Source organism: Podarcis cretensis, assembly GCF_951804945.1.
Source record: "Podarcis cretensis genome assembly, chromosome: 3".
Taxonomy (NCBI): domain Eukaryota; kingdom Metazoa; phylum Chordata; class Lepidosauria; order Squamata; family Lacertidae; genus Podarcis; species Podarcis cretensis.
This window is the reverse complement of record NC_137172.1, coordinates 41,193,506-41,217,886: the sequence shown is the minus strand read 5'-3', so window position 1 is coordinate 41,217,886 and position 24,381 is coordinate 41,193,506. Positions and strand designations below refer to the sequence as shown.

General features: G+C 39.3%; 1 protein-coding gene across 13 annotated transcripts in view; it reads left to right on the top strand.

The window, feature by feature from the left end:
- LTBP1 (latent transforming growth factor beta binding protein 1) overlaps positions 1-24,381 on the top strand; it is a 194,301-nt gene that overhangs the window by 105,731 nt on the left and 64,189 nt on the right. For 4 of the 13 annotated variants that reach the window (XM_079969437.1, XM_079969432.1, XM_079969433.1 and 1 more), the window contains 5 exons: positions 3,964-4,086; positions 8,237-8,404; positions 10,594-10,827; positions 15,749-15,771; positions 20,246-20,336. In XM_079969437.1, coding sequence (XP_079825563.1) covers positions 3,964-4,086; positions 8,237-8,404; positions 10,594-10,827; positions 15,749-15,771; positions 20,246-20,336 — 639 coding nt within the window. The remainder of the gene's footprint in view (positions 1-3,963; positions 4,087-8,236; positions 8,405-10,593; positions 10,828-15,748; positions 15,772-20,245; positions 20,337-24,381) is intronic. The other 9 variants (XM_079969440.1, XM_079969436.1, XM_079969434.1 and 6 more) reach the window with 4 other exon arrangements.

Below are 24,381 nucleotides of genomic sequence, written 5' to 3'. Positions count from 1 at the left end.
ATCAGTACAACAGCTTCCTGATGGACCCACCAAGAAACCATATCTGATGCACATTTGCTAAAACTTGTTAAATTATACTGCCACCAACACAACTATCCATGAGCAGCAGACAGCACCAGTGTTTTATTGTCTGCTATCCAACATGCCTAAAGAAGACTGAATTTTTAAATGATACTTAACTTATTTATTAATGGCACTTGTACTCTGCTGTTCAGCCAAAGAGGCTACAGAGCGGTTTGCATACAATCAATCAAGACAATCCCTACATGGAAACTTGCATTCTAAAAAAGCCCTCACACAAAAGGAAAAGGGAGGGAGGAAAGAGGAAAATCAAAATTCATGCCTCATTTATAAACTGTCATGCCAGTTGGCACAATTCAGGGGCAGGAGATGCCTGATGGAGCTGGGCCTCCAGCAAATTGGTGCAATGAGCCCTGGTTCCTAGCTCTCCCACTGAGGCAGTCTGATGGAGTCGCTGCCCCTAGGTAGCAGCTGAGAGATAGGAGAATTGATGCAGCCAGTGGAAGAGCCCTGCTTCCCAGCTCTCCCACTGCAGGAATAACTGTCCCCACCCCCCAGATGACAGTATAAATGATATGGCAACCAGGTAGATATTTATGTTCTTAGTTGCTCCTGAGAAGGTTGTTATCAGATGCTGACATCTCCTACCCGAATGATAGCCTTTCGAGCAGCATCACTGCCCTCCAAATTCACAGGGCTAATGAGAGCCATTATATCAAGCGGAAGGGCTCTAAAAATAAAGATCATTCTACAGACCATTGTTTCTCAAAACAGTGGACAACACCCACAAATCCTTTGAGTGCTTTCAGGTGGGTCTCAGTTCCATAGCCTGGCCAGTGCCTCCTTACTTGCTTGCTCCACCCCTTTTGACTGAACCAATGGCAGTACCACCAGCTATTTGCTCAATGAGTAAAAGTGTCTGGGAGACAGAGAATTTTAGGGGGTGGGAAGAGAAGGAAGGAAGCTTTCTTTCTGAAGGGAAAGTGCCAGAGGAGGTGTTGAATAAAATTTGAAAGTGAGATAAAAGGTTAATACTCTATTATATAATAAACAAACAAACAAGGAAAAGAAAGACATAAGAGAGGTAAGTTGTTATTGGAAAAATAAATGAATGTAAAAGGACCAGAGAGTAGGGATGAGAGAAAGTGGTAGTTTGTGGGAAGGAAGGTTGAGAATAAGGTGCTAGTTGAGTGTGAAAGGAGAATGAGAGATAAATTAAAGGAGCTGGGATAGGATAGAGAAGGCACCTGTCCAAAATGCAATGAGATTGTTCAAAATGGACCTCCTGATAGGATGGTATCTGCAGGTTGTCCTCTCCTGCAGAGTGCAGTGGTTGGTTGGATATATAGAGGATGAAGCAATCTTTCATATTCCATCTCTGTTAAAAGTTCCATCATCTTAATAATAAAGCAAGCAGGCAACAGATAAGCAGATGTGTTTGTTTCTTCTTCCAGTCTCATATTTTAAATTCTTCTTTCTCCTTCTCCCCCTGCCTGGGTTAAGACCTTGGTTACTTTCTCAGTCAGGAACTCGAGCATGCCAGCAAGGCCCAGCTAAGCTAGTGGTTTTCACTTCAGGTGCCAAGATAACATGCAGACTTGGCAGGCTCCAAGCATTCCCATGAGATTCACACTGTTCCGTTGCTGGACACCAAAATGGTTTTCCTCTGGCACTCCTTGGAGATTTCAGTTTTCTATTACAGTGGTACCTCGGGTTAAGTACTTAATTCGTTCCAGAGGTCCATTCTTAACCTGAAACTGTTCTTAACCTGAAGCACCACTTTAGCTAATGGGGCCTCCCGCTGCCGCCGTGCCGCGGGAGCATGATTTCTGTTCTCATCCTGAAGCAAAGTTCTTAACCCGAGGTACTATTTCTGGGTTAGCAGAGTCTGTAACCTGAAGCGTATGTAACCCAAGGTACCACTGTAAATGGCTAAATACAAGCAGGGTGGCCATCTGGGATCTGTCACATTATCATTTGATACCAAATGGCAGTGCTGTGGATGGGCTAGATGATTTTTGAAAAGAACTGTGTCAGAGATACTGTTATGTGCCTCATGAGTGTTGCCATTAGGCATCTTAACCCTATGTGTGATGGTGCTACAGAGTAACTTGACCTCCTTAAGTGTACACAGCCATGTAGTGGCTAATTCAGTCCACTGGTCTTTCCCTGCAGTTAATTGTTAGGCCTTCTGCATATTCCGCTCTGCCAACCATTTCTTACAATGTACTGTATTGTCTTTTGAATTGTGCTGACAGAAGGGGGAGCTTTTATTTGGAGAAGTAGGTGGATAATAAAAAGGGTACAATGTGAAAATTTAGCATACTCATGAAGCATAGGTCTGTGAATAGCTATTAGTCGCTAATAACTTAAAAAGGAACTTCCATGTTTTATGGAAGCATTTCTTTTATTTGGGGGTGCTTGAAATCTCCATAAAACCCTGCTTGTGTCTTTCCAGAGGGCATCTGGCTAGATACTGTTAGAGATAAAGGATGCTAGATTGAGTGGATCTTTGATCTGACCTAATAGAGCCCTACATAGTATGTCAGTGATGTTTGGGAACATGCAGGCACATTGAAACATATCCTTCCTGTAGTTTGTGGTAGCCCACTCTCTGGAAAACAAGAATAGCTATTACTTTTGCCTAGCTCCTGCTTCCAGTTCGAAGTGTTGAATCAACATACTTCAATCTTTCCTAGCGGTATTTACACTCTGTCTTTTCCTCTTCGTGGGAGTTCAGAATTTCAGAGATCTGTCTACTTTTGAAAAGATGTTGGAAAGTATCTTGTTCTCATAATTCTGCATATGGTAGCTCAGCTCTTCCATGTGTTCCGATTCTGTTTTCTGTTGAGGTAGTTAATGCATTGGCGCAATTCTGATGCTTACCTGCAAAAAACAAAACCTGTTCCTGTGGTTGGGGAGTGTGCATTCCAAGTGAATAACGATGCACAATGAATTGCAGATCTGCCTCCCTTTCTAATGTGTGACACAGGCATGCCTAAGTTGCTGCTTCAAAGAACAATATCCCGCTATGTTCAGGATTTTTCCCATTGTGTGGGTGTATTTTATTAGAGACCACCCACTGTTTAATGATCCAAATGCAGGGCTAGAAATATATGCTGTATTCCTTCCTACGATTGGGGAAATTGCTGTCCTTGAAAGCACTTCTGAATCTGTTTCTTTCCAGACCATCAAAAGAATTGCATTGCCAAGTCTTTGATGTATCTCATTCTACCATCCCTCAACCTCATGCTTTGGAACTAACTATCAGGCTCCGGGTAAATTTATATTCGTAAATGTAATGCACACCAGAAGAAGAAAATGGGTTATCCAGCTTTGAAAATTAGTAGCTTAAATAGACTGTTAAAAGCATCTCATATTGCAAAGTCTATTGTGTGTGGACATAGGAAGTATCAACAGCAAAAATAAATAAATAAAAATGAACATTTTCAAATGCTGGTGAAACGTTGGAAAAGATGCTGAACTGTTAGCTGCAAAATTGACAGTTGAAATTTCACTACCATCTGGTCTTAGGCAAGCCACTTACCATTCAGTTACATATCTGCAATGTATGTCTGCAATACCCCTCCAAACTCTGATGTTCCTCATCTACTGTACTGGAAGAGATTAGTAATAATACTTGGGTCCACATTGTTTATCAATCCTTTTGCATGGCAATATTGCACCCATTTTCTGAGTGGTTTCCTACATATTTAGCTGTGATTCCTGCGTTGAAGGGGATTGAACTAGATGGTCCTTGAGGATCCCTTCTATGATTCTATGTGTCTGTGTTTTAATAGCACAAAAAAGGAAAGAAATATAGAAACAAGCTCTGGAAATCAGTGCATATCTAGGATATAATACAGCCTAATACCAGGTGCTTATATGGAGTTGTTTATGTGGATTAATCATTTAACTCATGCTAGTTGTGTTCCCTTTCAGACATTAATGAATGCCAGCTCCAAGGGGTATGCCCGAATGGTGAGTGTTTGAATACCATGGGCAGCTATAGGTGTGCCTGCAAAATTGGATTTGTGCCAGACCCTACGCTTTCCAGATGCATCCGTAAGTAACAGAACCAATCCGTACTTATCAATCATTCATGTGGGTTTTCTTTTCCCCCTTGCATCTTGTAATGGATACAAGTTCATCACTGTTGGCCAACATTTTCTTATGGCGCTTCTCATTTTGAGAACTTTTAATTCACCATTGGAGAGTTTCTTTATGACCTAATAAGAAACTGTCATTTTAAAACAAAATTGTGTGGTGAATTATCCAGATAATTTATGTGACAGAAATGAATGGATACACTAACACAGCATTTGCAGAGATCCTGTGATGATTTTTCAGGTTGTCTATGGTTCAGCTAAGTAAATTGTATCTTTTCCTTTTAGTTGAACAAGTAAACCCAGTAGGGTCTGATTAAAGGGGGATTATTCATCTATTGAGCTGTGTTCTGATATCTCATATATTTCCGAACCTTATATTCCTCATTCCCATATTTTTTAATCTCACACACAAAATCTTTCATGACACAGCTATTCACATAGGTGTGGGTGTTGGTGGTGGCCCATTCATTGTATTCTTCATGCTGGCTAATAATTTAAAATTTTCTGCATTGAACATGGGTAGTGCTGCCATTGATAGCCCAATCTTATCATGTTTACTCTGAAGCAAAACACCACTGTTCAGTAGGACTTACTTCTGGTAAGTAGGCACAGGTTTACAGAAGTCTCTAAATGCAAAAAAGAGTCATAACTTTCTAAGATGTGTGGAAATTTAAAATCAGTGACATGGAGCATCACAGCCACACTGTCCACAGGAGCTCCAATACAATTACAAATATCCTTCTTTGTTTAAGGATATGCAGGATTGCCCAAGAATTGTTCCCTTTTCATCTTTATCAGTGCCTTTAATAGTCCAAATCCTGTATACCAGGGACGTCCAACTCCAAAGAGACTGCGATCTAGTAACAGAATTAAAAACTGGCAGTGATCTACACATTGGGGAGGGCAGGTCTAAGTTGTTGAGATTTTTTTTAGGGAAGCAAGTTGAAGACTAAGTCATCCCGACACCAATTTCAGTTCTAGAAAACATGCGCCGATGGACGGGAGAGGGAGGGGCCAATTGCTCCTTTCCTCCCCCGCAGACGAAAAGGAGCCCGTGATCGACTGGGGGTCGACCTGTTGGACATCCTTGCTGTATACTAATGCTGAACTCATTCTTCACATATGGATGCTAATGTAGCCAAAGTGGCCGACTTGGTGCTCCATGCAATCTGCCATAATCATGAGAGTTGTTGCTGGCCATGTCTTTGATCATCCAGTGTACTTTTGTCAACACAATCACACACCTAGAAATGGTTGGGAATTTTTGTGTGGAGAGAAATAGCAGTGTGTCAGTTGGAACTTACTTGAATCTGGGAAGGTAGATATAGGAATATGAAATATGACAAGTCGTTAGTCCCAAATGAGAATCAGTTTATTAATAAGTAACAAGTAACCAACTAAGTAGCAAGTTCCAAATATTTGTATGAACTGACTGTTGGAAATAAGAAAGAGCACAGAGGATGGGGAAAAATAATAAACAATAATTTATTTTCAAAGAATAAAAATTACTAGACCTTGTCAGACACCAACCTCAAAATGTAATAGTTATGTAACTATAAAGTAACTGTAACTAGTAAACACAATTGAATATGCTGGGACGGGGGTTCTATGATATTTTAGAGAAATTTCATTTTGCCAGTCATGGAAGGCCGCTGTCATCTGACTTGCAACATCAATAAAACAAAGCTTTTCAATGTATAATACCATACTAAAAAATTGGGGGACTGGTTGATTTCTGGATTAACCTGCTTCCATATTGCCTCTCATCTTATTACATGGCTAAGAGTAAATATATGGAGGGGTTTTTTGTTTTTGTTTTTTCTTTTGCTCATTTATTTGAACTGGTTAGAAGATTTACAGTGTAATCTTAAATATTGTTCTGTTCCATTTCAAATGGTTTTATGTGTTTTATAATTGTATTGGTTTTATTTGTTTTTATAACTGTATATTTGCCCTGGGAGCTTACAGTGAAGGGTGGGTAGGAAATCTTATAAATTGAATAAATGTCTACTTAGAAGTAAGTCCTGTTGTGGTTAACTCGCAGGTAAGTAAGTTTTGGATTGAAGCCTTAGAAACATCAAAGGGGTGTATTAATTGACCTATTTGATTATGTAACTTTACTCCATCCCTCACCTTCCATACTCACCCATTATTTATTATTAGAACAATGTATGTCTTGTTTCAGTCTCAATTATAAGCCAGAGATGACCCGAGTTTCTAATCCTGATAACCCCATATACCAGAATCCTCAAACCACACAATATGGCATCATATAGGCAGACCTGAGCCCAGAAAACAGTTTGAATGATTTTTACAGCCCAGAAGATTGTGGCACCATCTTCCACTTATCCCAGATTCCATTTTTCCTAGAGCAAAGAATGGGGAGAGATAAATTGCCAGGTTGTTGTGTGCAAATCTCTCTCTCTCTCTCTCTCTCTCTCTCTCTCTCTCTCTCTCTCCACACACACACCCACACCCACACCCACCCATCCATCCTTCTTACTTTTGTTGTTCTTCAGTTCATTTAAATTGTCCCACCAGTAGCACCTAAAAGATTCAGATTATCTGAAATGTTTCATAAGGCAGGGTAGGCTACTCCTTTTCCAAATCGTTCCAGGCTGTAATTGTGACTTCCTGTTTTTGTGTTTGTATGGCAAGGAGGTGTGGAGAGCTCATCCTATTTCAAGGTTCTTTTTTTGCTGCAAAATAATAATGATTAATTACAGTAACAGCAATAATAATTAAATGTTATTATAAATGTTTTATGTTTGAGCAAAACTGTATTTCAAAAAAGCAAAACTGTATTGTTTCAGTTTGATTTGTTATTTGTGGAAGATCTTCTATTTATCAGATGGAAGAGGAGACTTGCCAACATTTGTTTCTTTAGCATCCTGAATAATTACTGTACAACAGATAGTGCATGGATGAAATCCACCAATCACTGCTGCTGTGCAACCTCCATTCATTTCAATTGGACATATATAGGTTGATGCTTATAGCTCTCAGTAGACTTTTGACTGATACTGAAATTTTGACTGGTTGTTTTGTAACTTTTTTAAAAAAATAAATCCTTACCATTAAAAAGACATTCTCAAGCTTTGTGGGGGCTTGGAATCTGGGTTAGAGTAGCCTTTTCTTTTTCAAGTGAAAACATTCAGCACAACTTGTGACCTTCCAAGTTGAATGCAGTCTACCAGCTAGGCATTGCACCTTGCCAGGCTCTTGGCAACTCTCTTGTTTTTGCAGTCCTAGACAGACTGGAGACGGGGAGAGGATTTATCAAGGTCCTGCTTGCACCACCATCAGTTCTTCAGATCTAAGTTGAGCTTGAGAATCAAAAGTTGTACAGGTTTCACATAGACCATTATCACATTCATCCTTGAATTTATTTGCCTTCCTTTTGCCATAATCAAAATTTCTTGAGTTGCCAAGACAGCTTGAAGGAAAAAAAATCTTAGTAACAGCAGCAGATGTGGTCTGATCTCATGTTATCGCCACCCTAAATCTCGATGTGAGCTGTGATAAAAAATACTACTGATTCTGTTGACTGAAGGAATTCTAATTTTCAGTAGAGTGTTGCATTACATGAATTTGAGAAACTGTGAAAGAGAAGGAACAGTGGACAAGGGAAGGTTGATAATATTAGCGTGATAAGTTTCTGGAACTTTCTTCATTGTGAACTGCCATGACTGACTTCAAAAATAGAATTGTCTCATTGACTTAAAATGACCTTGCCTATCAATTCAAAGTGGCTGTGTGAGTGTGTGATCTGTCAGTGTTCTGTATTTTTGCTGTTCACCTGCTTTCAGCTTCTGCTTCAGTGCTTCTGCATGGGAAGGAAGGCTTCATTCTAATTATGTGTTGTTGGAGCATGGCAGCATCTAATTTTGACACTGGCTTTTATTCCTAAACCATATGGGCTTATTTACTTTTGTGTTGCATTCAGACATGATTCGTTATAAGAAAAAGAAAAGAAATACTTTTGATTGGAGACATTGGCATCTTTGTCTCTTTTCCGTCTTTCATCTGGTGGTGGAACTCCTATGGTGTTTCTCTGTTTTGTTTCTCATGTAAACTCTGGCGTCCTCCTTCCCTTTTTGCTGCAGCTGATAATCCCATGGTCACTGAAGAGAAAGGGCCCTGCTACCGGTTTGTCAGTGCAGGAAAGCAGTGTATGCACCCTCTCTCTGTTCAGCTCAGCAAGCAGCTCTGCTGTTGCAGTGTTGGCAAGGCCTGGGGGCCCCACTGTGAGAAATGTCCCCTTCCAGGAACAGGTAAGAGGTTCCCAGAAAAAGAATATACTTGCACTGACACACTGTACACTGTGCATAGTGTAACTTAGCATAGTGTCCTACAATACAGTGTTATGTGAGTCATACGGGTTCTTACTAGTAGCATTCCTTAAACAAACATAGAGAAGATTTTCCTCTGCTGCACCAGCTTTCTAATTAAGGTAAATTCATCATTCATTGAGTGATGTTTCTCAGTGCATGGTTCATATCACATGATGGCTATGAATGAGCTAAGAAGGGTATACAAATGGACTGTCTTAAGACTGAAAACTATAACCAGATTTATCTTGAAAGAAACCCTTTCAAAATTTCCAAGCTTTAGCGATTAAGAGACTGAAACACTTTGCCAAGGAGTTGTGGGTTTGGTCCATGTCCTTGGAACTAGGCACAAGGCTGGATCCCTTGCCATAATTTTTTTTTGTCAAAGTCTTGATGGAGGCTTGGAGAAAGAATGGAAACTAGGATGCTATGAATAGAATCAGTACTATTAAAAATATTAAAATCAAGAGTTCAGTTCACATTCACACATACCAAATTTCCCAATCCAGTTTGGGCCTGTGTTGTGGGCAGACAACCAGAACTGCCTGCCGGAAAGATGGTAGAACACTACATAGAAAGAGACACAGTAAGTAATAGGAACACTAGCAAATCAGCTAGCAAAGGTTAAAGTAGTTGGTTGGATGAGTGAAGCTAAATATGTGAGAAGATCGGACATGATTTGAGTTGCCTTCTGGTTGCTCTAAAACATGTCCAATCAGTTCTACTGCCATCCATTTTTCTGTGTTTGGCTTCCAGCTTAGCAATGGTAGATTTGCATACATTTAAATAGACCAAAGATCAGTGAATTACTTTCCTCCTCCTGGTTTGGTGGTTGAATCAGCAGAATCATTTGTCACTGGGCAAAATTGATATTTCTAAAGGCATTCCAGAAGAAAGGGGAGGTGCTGGAGGCTACAGTGAGAAGCAGAATGTGGTGATGGGTGTGTCTAACCCTTACCTGCTGCTGGCTTCCTTATTCTCAAAATAAGGTCCAGATTTTGTTCTCAACCAAAAAACGATAGAGATCATCCTACCTTTCCCAATTTTGAGGAGAAAGGCAGCTTAAGACGGCAGTTTTAAGAAGGAAAATGGCTATTAGGAAAAGGGTTAACCACTTGCACCCTGGTGCTGATTGCAATCTCCAGTGGCTGTTTTTTGTTTTTTAAAAAATGGGGTGGTAAGCTACACAAAGGTGTACTTTGGCCCTAGAAGTCTTATAAAAGATAGGGGGATTCATAAGAAATCATTAAACACTAAAATATTTCTTGTATATAATTACTTGAGGGAAAGCAGAATTTGTGGACAAGGTGTGGTGCTACTTTATATAATACTACTATACAATAAAGTATTACTTCTTTAGTAATGTCAAAGAAGTAATTAATGCTAGGCTTTTGTACTAAATTAAGAATAGCAAAATGCAGATGAAAAAAAATCTTCTACTATAGTAGGGCCAGTTTGACATTATGCTAAACTATGATTTCACATTCTGTGAATGAACTTTGGGCTTGAATATTCCACTCTCCCTCCTTTGTTGAGGTTACAAGGAAAAGCTCAGCCGCTAACCAGAGCTCCCCATTACATCCAAGCTCTGGAAACTGTGGATAGTTTAAACCATGGATAATGAACAAGCCAGGTTTATAAACCATAGTTTGAATTTGGCTTGATTGAACTAGCCACATATTAAACCACTGAATTTCCACTAATGATGAACTCTGCTTCAGTTGAAAGTGAAAATGATACCTTCTTTACAAACATGACAGAGGGGAAGAGAGTAAAAGCCTGAGGCTTGTTCATATAATACTAAACCATGGTTTAGCATTAAGTCCCCAACGGCCCATGGTTTGATTTACATATTGCAACTTTAGAGTCATTTAGATTCTGTTGCTATTATGACATATTTAAACAACTGAGTGAAATGGGTTAATCTTTTTCTAGGGGCAACAAATTAAGCCCCTCAAGTAACTTATGCAATAATATTCTCATGTATTCTGTGATTTTGGTTAAATATAGAATAGATAATATTTCTAGAAATGTTCTTGATGTTAGAGATTTTCTACATTATATTTTCCAGTGTGTCAAAAGTATTGCACTTTTAGACTGTTAAAAGGAATGTTTTCCCATCCCAAATCTAGCTGCTTTTAAGGAAATCTGCCCTGGTGGAATGGGCTATACGGTTTCTGGCTCTCACAGAAACAAGCTTTATCATCACCCTGCAGTTAGAGTTCAGCCACCTGTCATTGGCAAGACCCAGATTACTCATCATGTTGCTAAAGGTACTTCTCCTCCACCTCTCCCAGCAAAGGAAGAGCCGGTGGAGGCACTGACCATCTCACAGAAAAGTGAGCCCGAGGTGGCTGTGCGAGAAGGTGAGAGTGGATAAGGATCTCATGATGTAGCTTAGTGTATTTCTAAATATGTGCATGTGTTTTCTTTTTGTGTGTACATTCATGCTATTTGAAGTGCTTGTATAAAACACAATGTGTTTTTGAGGGCAACTCAACAAGTATGTCATTGCGTTGTTTCTTATAGCAACTGGTTTTCAAGTTAAGAGTGTAGAATTTGTTTGCCCTGTAAAGAATCCTGCCCTCAGGCCAAGATACTGCATCGGATGACTAAGCTCCCTGCAAGCCACATGATTCTGTGCATCTCTTCTTGCATTCAGATGATTTCTTGGGAGTGAATATTAGTTTGACCCCATGTTCATGGCCCACAATGCAACAGATTCATGTTGTATTACTATTAAGTACTGGGAATCTTTTCATTTCCAAAAAACCAAATAAAACTCTTACCATCTCATTTCTTACACAAAGCATTTCTAAATGTTGGTTTCACAGTTTTAATGTCTCAGTCTGCATGATTTTCGCAAATGCCTCTAAAACCAGCTGCTTTAAAATGTCCTGTTTTTAACATGCTTAACATCAGTGCAAAAGCAAAGAAAAGCAGAAGGCTTGCAGCATGTGCAAAAGTAAATGCATTGCCAACACGCTATTGGTGAACAGAACATAGGCAGGTATATATAGATGGCTGTGTGGAGTGTTATGATTATGGTGATTCCAAACTGTTTTCCTCTGGAGTAGCCAATATATGCTTGAGTGTGGAAAGAACAGTAAATGGGGAGGGTCTGCAGGTGGGTATTCAAAATGTGTAATATAGAAAACACAGTTACAGTCAGTTTCATAACGTGGAGCATCAAAACTTCCTACAAAACTTCTAAACATCCTTATCATTCCATAATATATTGTTTTGAATTCGAATAACATTCCTGAACATGGCAAGTTTCATTCTGAATGGCTGAGACATCTTTCTGACAGGACGGTGCATTTTAAAGCTCAGTTGTCTTTCAGAGATGAGAGTTCTATTCTTTGAATTGTTATTTTCATGTTAAGCTCTACAGTATCCTTTTTGCCCTTTTGATGATAGTACACTGACAGTTTAACAAAAGCTACTCAAACAGATACAATTCCATAGCTAAGGAGTTTGGGAAACTTCATTTATGGCTGCATAGTTCTGAAATAATGTGGCTCTCCAATGAATAACTTTGTATTTTACCTGGTTCACAGTTTAAATAAATGCTTTCTTTTGAACTACTTATGTTCAATTCCCACATTAAATCGTAATTGGCTGCATTTATTTTTTAAATCAGAAATTTTCTGTTAAGATACATTTTAAAAAGAGTAACATATATTCAAATGTAAATACCAGGCAAATAATGATTGAATGTCTTGTTTGGTACTTTCTTTTTAAAGGGTTATTCTTTTCAATCACTGGAGTAAGGAGTAAGCTTAGAAACAGGAAGAAGCTTAGCCTAAATGTGAGATAGTGTTTACAGGAGGAAGCTAGGTCACGTGTCAACTGGTTCACCTAGCTTCGCTACCAGGCAATCGTCATGCAGTCAAAGGGATGTTTAGCTCCTACCTCATGTATAGGAAATGAATAGTTCATGCTGAGCTGAAGATCAGTCTAGTAGTATGATAGAATAGGGAGGGCCAGTGTGGTGCCTTCCATATGTTGTTGGATTCCAACTCCTGCCAGCCCTTGCCAGTATAGCCAATAGTTAGGGATTATAGGAGTTGCAGTCCAACACTTCTGCAGTGCAGCACATTGGCTAGCCCCGTGATAGAGCAATAAGATGAACACTTCGGCTATTCATTCACTATTTGCCAATTGAAGTTAACCTATGACTAAGGATTGTTTTGGGTTGTATGAATTGGCCGCTGGAGAGCAGCTTGGGTGAAGGTCTCTCGCAGATGTTCCTTGTCCGTTCTGTCAATGTACTTTTAAAGGCAAGTTAAGAATATCTGTAAGGGTAATCTACAAGCCAGAACCATTTACAGTTATGCTTGAGGGGAGGATGTATACCACAGCTAGCCACAAATCAATGCTGACCGCTTCGACTGTCTCCTCTTTAGATTCTTTACTTCTCCCAGACTTGTTAAAAGGGGAGGGATGTCGATGAGGGTGCATGTCATGTTAAAAATAAATAAATGAATATATGGTTTAGAAGCTTTGGAAGTACTAAATACTGTTAAGTTTTGGTTTTTGGCTGAAAGAGAGCAGAGTAGGTTTTATAATGTTTATAATGATTAATCAATTAATCAATCAATCAGTTACAATTAAAACAAAGCTTTGCAGACTTCAGGCTTTAGGGTCTTTTTTTGTTTTTTACTAGAGCCCTGATGTCTTCCAGCTGGAGCCAGGATATATACTTAGAATGAAGGAACCAGGGTGCCTGTGAGCAACTGCTCAATCCAGAAAATTTATTTTCAATCCCAGACCTGAGCACAGTTATTTCATATAGAAATCGACTTCTGGTTTCCCTCCCCTTAGCTTTCTTAATTTCTGCAACCTAATTTGGTGGGGGTGGGAAACCATTTAAGGTGTTGCTATTGTTAAACAATGAAGAATCCAAAACTCTTGCTGGCTTTCTGTAAATCATTCAGAAGTCTAGAAGTAGACCCAGATATACTTTCTGCCTGCCCTGGATTGACCAGTGATGATGATGACAGACATAAACAGGGCAATCCCCTTCTCTTTTACATAGGAGCAAATGCTTCCTCTGAATGCTTCTTACTTAAGTACAGTGGTACCTCGGGTTACATACACTTCAGGTTACAGACTCCGCTAACCCAGAAATAGTACCTTGCATTAAGAACTTCAGGATGAGAACAGAAATCATGCTGCGGCAGCAGGAGGCTCCATTAGCTAAAGTGGTGCTTCAGGTTAAGAACAGTTTCAGGTTAAGAACGGACCTCTGGAACGAATTAAGTACTTAACCTGAGGTACCACTATAATGCTATTTTACTCGCATGCAGATTTAATTGGTTATTCATATTAAACACATATGATTGATTTTAAAAATTCAGTCAAGTTGCAGTTGTAGAGTAAATTCAGCTTTCATTGTGGAAACTTAGATTGGTCCACATTCTTGGTTGCTATTAGAAATCATCCCAAGGCCAATTCAGTTGTATGAAGGGACAGAACATCCCATAGCCAGATAGGTCATGTGTAGCATGACATGCCCAGTGTTGGCCCTGCTCCAAGCTAAATTTTATGACCCCTTTTTCACATCTAAAAAACAAATTGCATCTTGTTAGCTAGTGAAACGGACTCCTTCAGGGGAAAGGACAGGCTATAAATTCAATAAATAAATAAGTGTGGAAATACATAGTGCATCCCTGATACAAATCCAGTTGCCCATTTTGTTGGGAAGACAAGTAATATTCAAGTGTTTCTAGTAATCAAGATTGTGGTAGGCAGTGGAAGACAGGAGTGCCTGGCGTGCGCTGGTCCATGGGGTCACAAAGAGTCAGACACGACTAAACAACCAAAGTAATCAAGATACACTGGGCTGCATTTGTACTAAACTCTAGAAAGTCTTCCAATGATTTCAAGATCCCCAAATCGAATAAGTCAGTCCCAAACATCGATCAGAAAATTAAAATTGAGTATGTGAAGCTGTGTTGGCCCTACAAATGTGAAAGGCAGAGCAAATAGAAAGGGATGTTTCACTGAACCAAGTAGTCATTCGAAACATTTCAGACATCTAATGGGCTTTCCTGATTCCATTACAAAAAACCCCCTGAAAGAACAAAAGATCCTGCTATATATGCCCAAGGCTATAAATACTTGGCTTGTTTTAGGCCTAAACTAGGTGATACATCCATCACAAAATTAGAGAGGGAAGTGGCTGAATCCCTGATACACTCCCAAACTAGAAAGAAATGTAAACATGTTCAGGAGTGGGATGGAAAACACTTATAAAAGGAGAGGGAAATTTGCAGCCTGAAAATGGACAAAAAACACACAGCACGTTCCTCTGCCCTCATTGGTGTCCTGCTTGTTTGAACCTAGCAGAGCACAGGATCAGGCAATTCAGATTTAACTCCCTTCCACCATAGGATTGCAGCCTAGGAGTTTCTATTTGAAAAAAATAATGCCAGGCATGCCTTGAGCTGTTCCAAAGCTCATTTCAAATGTTAAAATATTTATCTACCAGGATGTCAGCAAAATTCATATAAAATTGAAAAGAAAGTTATGCTGGATTTCTGCCTAATTCTCTATTAAATAGAACGGGAAGAAAGTGTTATTTTGAACAAGCCTGTACACTTGCATCTACTCAATAAACAATAAGTTGCCAGCAGATTCAAGGTCACATTGTTTAAGTGAATTCAGTAATCTTCATTGTATTTTTACTTGTTAAAAAGTTTGGTATATAGCTTAAGGAATGGTATTATTATTACTTTTACAGTGGATCTTATCCTATCTTCCCTCTTCATCATTTTCTTCTTTATTTCTTGAATATGCATAATTCAAAGTTTAGCAAGTTCTACAGGAGCAATTGTTCCTGCATTCAGTGTACCACAATTTTTTGCAGTTATTGCTGTGTTTCTTAGCAGCATAAGCCTCCCTGCTTTTTCCAAATAACTCTACTGAGTTTGGTTGGTTTAAACCTAATTTGTTATTAATCCCATATGTTTGGCATTCTGATGCACCAAATGCTTATTTATCTTCACAACACTCTTACTAGGTAGGCTGTTTCATTCCCATTTTAATGATGTGTCTTAAAGTGAGTTTTAATCCACTTATGGGCCACACTTTTGCTCTGAGACAAGTCTGAGCATTTTTAGTGTAGTAAAGTAGAAACTTACATCTTATAGTTTCCCAGTTTAATGCTATAGGGAAGGGAGCACACAAATAGGTTTAGAAGGTAGGAAAATGACTTGTTTTAGTACACTTTTCCTTTTTACAGTAGTTAATTTCTTTTCTTTTCTTTCTTTCTGGTTTTAGTGGGAACTGCAGCCCCAGATCAGGTAACACATAAACAGTGCTCAATTTTGCCTTTTGTAAAAAGAAAATGAGCTTGAGATTTACCTGAAATTGTGGAAATTGTGGGAAGAAAATAGTTACTTTTTGAGGCTATAGTAATTGAAACTCACTGATTAATATCCTTATGGTGAGTATACTCTGATATTCAATCTTTTTCCATAAACAAAAATTATTGGTATCAATGAAAAAAATATCAACCATGTCATCACTTTTTGGTGGCTTCAGTTCACCGTTCCCATTCAGCACAGCTCTTCAGCATATGTACAATTCAATTGTTAAAACAACAACAACAAAATCTTCCATATAACTGAAGTTAGTATAATAACTTGCAATGCAAGTATAATATTAGGAAGCTATACTGACCCAAAGATCAAAAAAATGTGAAATTGAGCAGTTCCATATCCTTCCATTGGCCAGCAGGTGATAAAAAGTATTGTAAATAATCTGACAGCATGGCTAAAGTTCACAAAATCTAACATAAAATAATATTTGAGAACTATGTAGGGTTTTCCCCACAGAATATTTACCTATCTGTGCTACTTGGTCTCAACTAGGGCCAGGGCCTTTTCAGTACTGGCCCCAACTTGGTGGAATGGTCTGTCGCAAGAGACTAGGGCCCTGCGGGACTTGACATCTTTCCACAGGGCCTGCAAGACAGAGCTGTTCCGCCTGGCCTTTGGTTTGGACTCAGTCTGACCCTTATGTCTTCCCTCCCCTTACGGTTTTGATTTATGAGCTACTTTTAAAATGAGGCTTCTTTTTAAATTGCATTTTAACCTGTATTTTAAATTGGGGGGGGCGGTCCCCCCATTATGTTTCTATTGCAATTTTACTGGTGTTAGCCGCCCTGAGCCCGGCTCTGGCCAGGGAGGGCGGGATATAAATAAAATAGTTTATTATTATTATTATTATTATTATTATTATTATTACTTCATCCTCATCATTATAGGGCATACTAAAGTTCACACACCAGTTGTGGAAGATAGGAACAATTCAGTTTTGCATTTCCTTGGTTGGAGCATGACAGCTTATAAAGACTAGCTCTGCTGGATCAGAGCAAGAGTCCATCTAGTCTAATGTTGTATTCTACCAGAGCAGTGGTTTACAGGTATTTCCTCCCATGGACCAGTTGAAAGTTGTCGATGGTCTTAACATAACACTTAAATTATTTTTCTGCTTGTTGAATCAATTGCAATGCAATGCACTGTGCTAAATGCTTTATGATTTTTTAATTATATTTTAATATATATTTGCATTCCATAGAAATCCAGTTATAGCATAAAAAGCATATAAAAATAAAAGAAGCAATTAAAACACAATTAAAAATCAGTATGACTAATGCACACATGCCTTGGACCACCTGAATGAATCTCGCAGGCCACTGGTGGTCCATGGACCACAGTTTCAAAACTCCTGCGATAGAGCACAGCTGCATGATTTTTACAAGACCACAAGCAAGGCATGAAGGCAACAGCTCTTCCCTATATCCCACCCCACTTCACAGCAACTTGTATTCCCAGGCATTTTGCATTGCTACATGGAATGTGCATTTAGCTGTAAAGGTTAATAGTCACTGATAGACCACCGTGTATTTATCGTATCCTTTTAAAAAACCGTTTAAATTGCTGTGGAAAGAACCATAGTTCTACAACAAGCGGATGTGTTTCGCATGCCAGAGGCCTCAGACTTAATCTTTGCCACCCCCTGGTACAGCTGGCTCCCTTTTGAGATTCTGCACAACTGCTTCCAGTCAGTGAAGGCAATACAGAGATAGGCAATGGCCTGACTCATTATAAAACAGTTTCCTAAGTTCTTCCTTCTCCTTCTTAGTTGTTTTCTTTATAAGCTAAAAAGACCTGAGCACTTTAGCTTTTCCTCATAGGAATGTTACCTCGGCCTCTGAACATTTTGGTATCTTTTTCTGCACATTTCTCAGTTTTGCAATTTCAGATGCAGCAACCAGAAACATGTGCCCTTGAGTGACACATTTGTTTAAAAAATGCTCAGCAGCATTTAAAATATTACATAATATATTCATAAAACAATCATTAACAGATTAGTCCCAGTTTCTGCATTGTTTTAAAAAGAACATTACGTCACTAGCAGTTTAATAATAGTTGAGATAGAAAATAGTTATTGTTTTAATATTTAATTTGATTCCAGGCCACTGTATAACAATATATCATGATATATGTTATGTAAATAGAATCATGCAATAAAGCTATTATTTCTCTCTCTTTAAAGTACTTCATTTTCAATATACTTTCTCTGCTTTAGTCTTAAAAACTGAAGAATCTTGTCTCACCTAGCATCATGCTGTGGAAGGAATTGAACATCACACTCTTTAATCATTCTGTCAGCTCAAGCATTTCATCTTGCCAGACAGAACAGTTCCCCCTCTCCTCCTCACCTGTGCTGCTCTGGGGGCTTTCCTGGCCCTTCCAGAGGAGGGAAAGTCCTGTTGAGAAGCAGAAGTCCTTGTGCATGTCTTCTGCTGAGATTTGTTAGGTAAAGCCTACCCTAAGCAACAGAACCCAGAGTTGGACAATGTGGGTGCGTTGCATGTTCATACTCAGTTCTTGAGGAAATCTGTAAGACAATCAAACTAGTTGCATTCTCAGATAAAGTTGGGCAGGGCAAACTTGATCTCCCAGACAGTAGGTCTACCAGAGACAGTTTGGTCAAGTGCAGCCAATGTATGATTTAGAAACAATGTGTATATTAGGAGTAAATAGCTGAGTCTTTGCAAAGGCTTTTTTAAAAATCACAAACTGATGTGATACTGTGGAGAACAGAGGACTGGAAAAATGAGAATTTTGTCCATTGCTAAGTAGCAACAAAGTTCAGTGAACTTCTTTCTATTCCTGAGGAAAGTGAAGGAAGGAATGTGCCACTTTATTTTACTGTATGAGATGACCTAAGGTTCTTGGTTTTTTAAACTATTGTTTAACAAGATTTATATACTGTTTAATAAATAACAAAGGCCTCTAAGCAGTTTTCAGTTTCCCCATTAAAACATGTAAGCAGAAACACCACATTCACTAGCAGCAGCTTGGAGCTCATGGCAGCTTCCAGATCAGCAAGACTTTTCTGGAACACTTATATGATTAAGCAACGTCACAAGGGTGTTCTAGGAAGTCCTGCCAAGTTAGAAGCTGGCATGAGATCCTTGCCATTGTAAGCAAATACAGCACAGTGTTATAGGAGAAAACAAAGTCCCCAGCCACTTGTAGAGTAAAATAATTCAGTGGTGTCAGGGGTTGCCTGTCAATAATTTTCTTAAAACTTCACATGGCACCTTTGAAAAGTTCAGAAAATAGTTCCCCAGATTGCAATGCGGAGAATGACTATAAAATTGTGGTGTATGTTTCATCCCAGCACTAACATAAAGACATTGCACCTTTCCTTGCCTCAAAGACTTAGGCTCTGTGAAAGATGGTGCCAATTTCCTATTCCCAAGAATATGTCTACATATTGTCTGTATTGCATGTATTATATGAACCTCAGTGCTTTGTGCCATATCCCCAAAAGGCGCTTGACACATAACTGATTCCTGCATTGCAGGATGTTGGACCAGATGACCCTCAGGTCAATTCTATTACCATGTTCTACCCCTTTCCCACAGACTTACCCCCCATAGATCATTCTTCCCCTTTGCGTGAGGAGAAATCAAGGATAAGAGCTCCATTGTAACTCATTTACGCATACATTTTACCTGTGATTTGTGAGCTGTGGTTATTCTCTTTCAGCTTTCACTGAGTTGTGAACCAGATATAGTTCCCAAACCTTGAATTGGCTTGGCAGCCCTTAATCTGTAATTCTACAATTACAGGGGTCAGCCCTTCATACAGCTGTAAAACACAATCCCCGGTAGTCTAAAAGAGAATTAGTCCACCCAGCAAAATGGAGGATTTCAGCCATGGGGAGCGTTGGGTATGCTGAGGTACCATTGTTTGCAATGGGTCCTAAATGCACCAAACTTTGTTCTGTACTGCACCAATAATGTGTAGATGGTGTGTGTGTGTGTGTGTGTGTGTGTGTGTGTGTGATGTTATTTGTATATGTGTGCCTGTTCTGAGCTCCTAGTTGTAAGAGGCATTCCTGCATCTAAGCATATTAAAAGCAGACGTGCATATGCAAGGATAAGTTATTTTTAATCACAAGTCTACAAATAGATGTATGTTTGGCTTTATGTACTATATGTATATCAATATATTTAGAAGATTTATCTTTACCTAATAAATTGTGATAAAAATACATTGTCTACAAGAGCTGCTGCTGAATGGAAAATGAACCAATTACAAGGAGTTAATGCTTGCTCTTATTTTTAAACTATATATAAACACACACAGTTTGCTATGAAACATCATTTTTTCAAAGCAAAATTTCACTACAAAATTGGGGAGACTCACATTAAAAACACATAATCACCCATTTAATTTTTAACCATTCTTTTAGGAATTAGTTTCACTTGATGACCGAGAAAAACCTGGTCAACCTCAGCTTTCTCCTGGGATTTCAACTATTAACCTGCACCCACAATTTCCAGGTAGCTCTTTTTGACTCCTCCTTTAATGGATGAGAATCCTTGCAAAAATGGCATGGAATAATTCTTTATGGTGTCTATATTCCTTTCATTTTTAGAATTTTATTTCTAATTTAATGTTCTGCATTTTAAAAAGAAGGGCTTAATCTAGCAAAATTTTATTATCTTTACATGAATAATCCTTTTAAAGTCCACTAGACGAGACTCTTTGGTGAAGAAAATAAGACCTAATGCAGATGTAACACTCAGGAGCATGTCATGGACTCATACATTCCATCTCATTCCATTCTTCCTTTGTGAATTCCTTTCCCTTACCCAGTTAACATTTTTTTAAGGTGCAGCTATAGCTCAATGATTTGCATGCAGAACATTCCAGGTTCAATTCCTGGCATATCCATGCAGAGACAGAAAAGACCCCTACCTAAATACTGAGCTGGATGGGCCATCGCCTCACTCAGTACAATTTTCCTGGCACTTTAGTCTGCATTGATGATATCCATGGTTAGCTATTAAACCAGGTTTAGAAACAGGGTTGCAAGTTTCACTTCACTTACAGAATTGTCAGGTTGACTTGTTGGTTAAAAGGTAGTTTGCAAAGTCTGGTTACAGCTAACAATGGTTTGTTAACCATATTTAAGGCCAGTGCTGCCATAATTCTGCTGTACTACTGCAGGAATTTCAAGTGGACACACATGGCTGTGGGTATCGGACAAGCCAGGCAAGAAGATGGAAATTCAGAATCTTAAAGCCTAGTCCTCGTTTTGGTTCTTCTTCCAGCAACAGTGGCCTCAGTTTCCCTCCCAATATGTATTTTGGGTCAGATAATGCTGCTGTATTAATGTCAGGTCAGTTAACAGTAAAACGGCAATGATTGTCTTGATTGTGGATGCTGATTTGGCTTACTTTACTGGACTTGGAAGGGTGAGCCTGGAAGCAGCTGACCTCTCTCAGCTGTTGCATTCTGTTTTCTCAGTCTAACACCAATACAGGATTGAGGGTTTGGTCATGTTGGTTGTTGTCTTTTGCTATAGTCCCTAAGGATTCCGTCTCATACTCCCACAATCCCTGGATTATTTCAAATTTGTGTTGGACAATCAGGACAGATTAGGAATTCTGTTCTTAGCATCCTTCTGCTCAACTATCTTCCTGTGGGAGCTGAAAACAATAATCTTAGTGGACCTCAGCATCAATGCAAAGGTTTGGTTTTTATGTTTTCAATGTGGCATAAAGATTGTGATTTCTCCTTGTTCAGGTCAGATCGTTTCCTGATGAGGTTTAGGCTTGCAATGGCTTTTCTTCTCTGCCTGATCAGTGGATATGTTAGAACGGTGATGGAATCTGAAAGATCCCCCTCCCCCAAGTCCCTGGCAAGTTTCCTTTTGACATGACCAGTGCCCCATCAAACCCTAGTCACTCTGTAGGGGTTACATAAAGTATAATAGTTCACAGAGCATCAGTAGTTCCCCCACACTCTTGCCTGTTGAGCAGATCCTGTTTTGCTCCTTGGTTTACCGGCTCCATTTACTAGTTATGGAAATGGCTTAGAAGAAAGTGGCAGGAAACATAGTATGAAGCTTAAGTGTGAGATCCAGTGTGGTGTAGTGGTTAAGAGCGATAGACTCGTAATCTAGGGAACCAGGTTCGCGTCTCCGCTGCTCCACATGCAGCTGCTGGGTGACCTTGGGCTAGTCACACTTCTCTGAAGTCTCTCAGCCCCACTCACCTCACAGAGTGTTTGTTGTGGGGGAGGAAGGGAAAGGAGAATGTTAGCCGCTTTGAGACTCCTTCGGGTAGTGATAAACCGGGATATCAAATCCAAACTCTTCTTCTTCTTCTTCTTCTTAAGAAATACAGGCAACAATCTGTCTTCAAGCCTACTCTGTGATGGTGAAGGCAGCAAAGAAACAATACAGCTAACTCACAACTTACACACATTTAACTTGTGTACATTCAGCTTTACACACTTGGGGGGAGGGGAATTAAAAAGGGCGTAGGCTTTAGCAATCCCACCTACCAAAATGTATTTTGACTATAAATGATTTTTGCCATGCAATAAATGCCTCCTTGATGAAATGGAATGTTCTGGAATGACATCACTCTCTACTGAGTTACAAAAAAGATGGCTGTTCCTACAGACCTATGGCACAGCCACATGTTTTTCTGTACAGTGTTCATGCTAGTAACAGAACATTATCATATCCCATGACTTTCAGGTGGTATTTGTAAGACAGTTTTCACTGCATAAGGCAGCCACTGCCCACTTTCAAACTGTTGCTAATGGTGGTTACCAGTTTAAAGAAAGGAATAAAGTGGGACCACCACATCAGAGTTGTTTGAGTCAGAATTATGGACTATGTTCCAATCCACTCATTAGTCTGGGAGATACAGATCAGATGAGGCCACTTTGGATTTGGTCTCAGCCTGTTCCTCCCTCAACACTGCTCACTCTTACTTGCTTTAATTTGGATGCCACTGATTCTGCCTTCAAGCAATGAATGTGCACTGGGAACCTTGTTGCCCAGCTTTGTTGGGTGAATATTAGTTGTTATACCCCAAGGCCATGTAAAAGGTGCTTAATGGGGTGTGGCCGACTGTCTCCTTGTTTCTTGACTCCCTTGGCTTATAACATATAGCAGGTGAGGGTTCATCAGCTGGGTCCAAGAACATGCTTTCTTGTGAGAGAGAAGGATTGTGAGACCCATCCATTTCCCCTTCCTGGTCAATATGCTTGAGTTGTTGGTTGCTATACAAATCCAGATCTGGATGCATTTCAGTTCAGTGCCAGCCCCTGGTGCGACCGCACTGCTTGCACTGTCCTGCTGTAAATCCGCCCCTGCTCAGGCGTCCTTTTCTCAAATAGGAATTGAAATAATCATTAGAGTATCTTCTTAGGTCTTTCCATCTGCTGAACTCAGGTGGATTGCAACCAATGGAAGGAATGTTTCTGCTGTTTTTGGAATGCAGTCCCTGGGAAGGCTCACTAGTGGCTTTTCCTAAACCTTTCCAATGCTAGGCAAAGACCTTTCTCTTCTTCCAGGCCTTGTTAAACATTAGCTGAACTTGATTCTACCTAGCTCCAGGGATGCTTCTGTGCTTTAATACTTTTTTTATTTTTTGGGCTGTGTGTTTTTGTTGTGTTACGTTGTTTTGTTGCTCTTTCATTGATTTTATTTTTTTATTAGCTGGAATGAGAGTATGTTACTGAAAGGAGATATATTATGTATATATCAAAGGAAGGGAGGGGGTAATTTGCTCTGGCAAAGGGGAGGAGGAGCATGCAATCCCATGCCACGCTCCTGATCTCCTTACAATGGTTACATCTGCACTGTTATCTCTTCTATCATTATGCCTGAAGCAGGCTTAAGAAGGGAAATGACTGCAAAAATCTTCACTGTGTGCAACACAGTGTGATAAAGTAATAATAATAATAATAATAATAATTTATTATTTATATCCCGCCCATCTGGCTGGGCCTTCCCAGCCACTCTGGGCGGCTTCCATAAAAACCAAAAATACAGTAAAATCACACGTTAAAAACTTCCCTGAAGTACTCTCTACTTAGCCAGTGAGCAATGAACCCATGAAACCCATGAATCTTTGGATTGCTAATGAGTCTACTGAACTCAATGGAGGTTGTACAGCAGCTGTGCTTGGTTAATTGTACCCATGAATTTTTATGTGCAAAAATTTTATGGAGGGGCATATGTTGAAGTGTAAGAGAAATAGATTTAATTGAAATGGAGAATGATTTGGAAGTCCTTTTCATCTTCCTGAATGTGGTAGACACTTAACTTAGGCACCAAAAAGTGAATTGAAGTGGGAACAATTTTTCCGAAAGTGGTCCCACAATCCCTCGTGTATTTCAAACATCTCATTCAGTGATGCTTAGACAGTGAAGTTTCATCACTATACTTGCTTTATTAGTTTTACACAGTTCCAGATTTCTTTCACATGCACCAGAGTAACAAATAGGTCAGACTGTTATTCAGTGTTCAAAATAAGAAATTATTTTGAGTAATTTAGCAGATGTTCATGTGTTTGCTGCTTG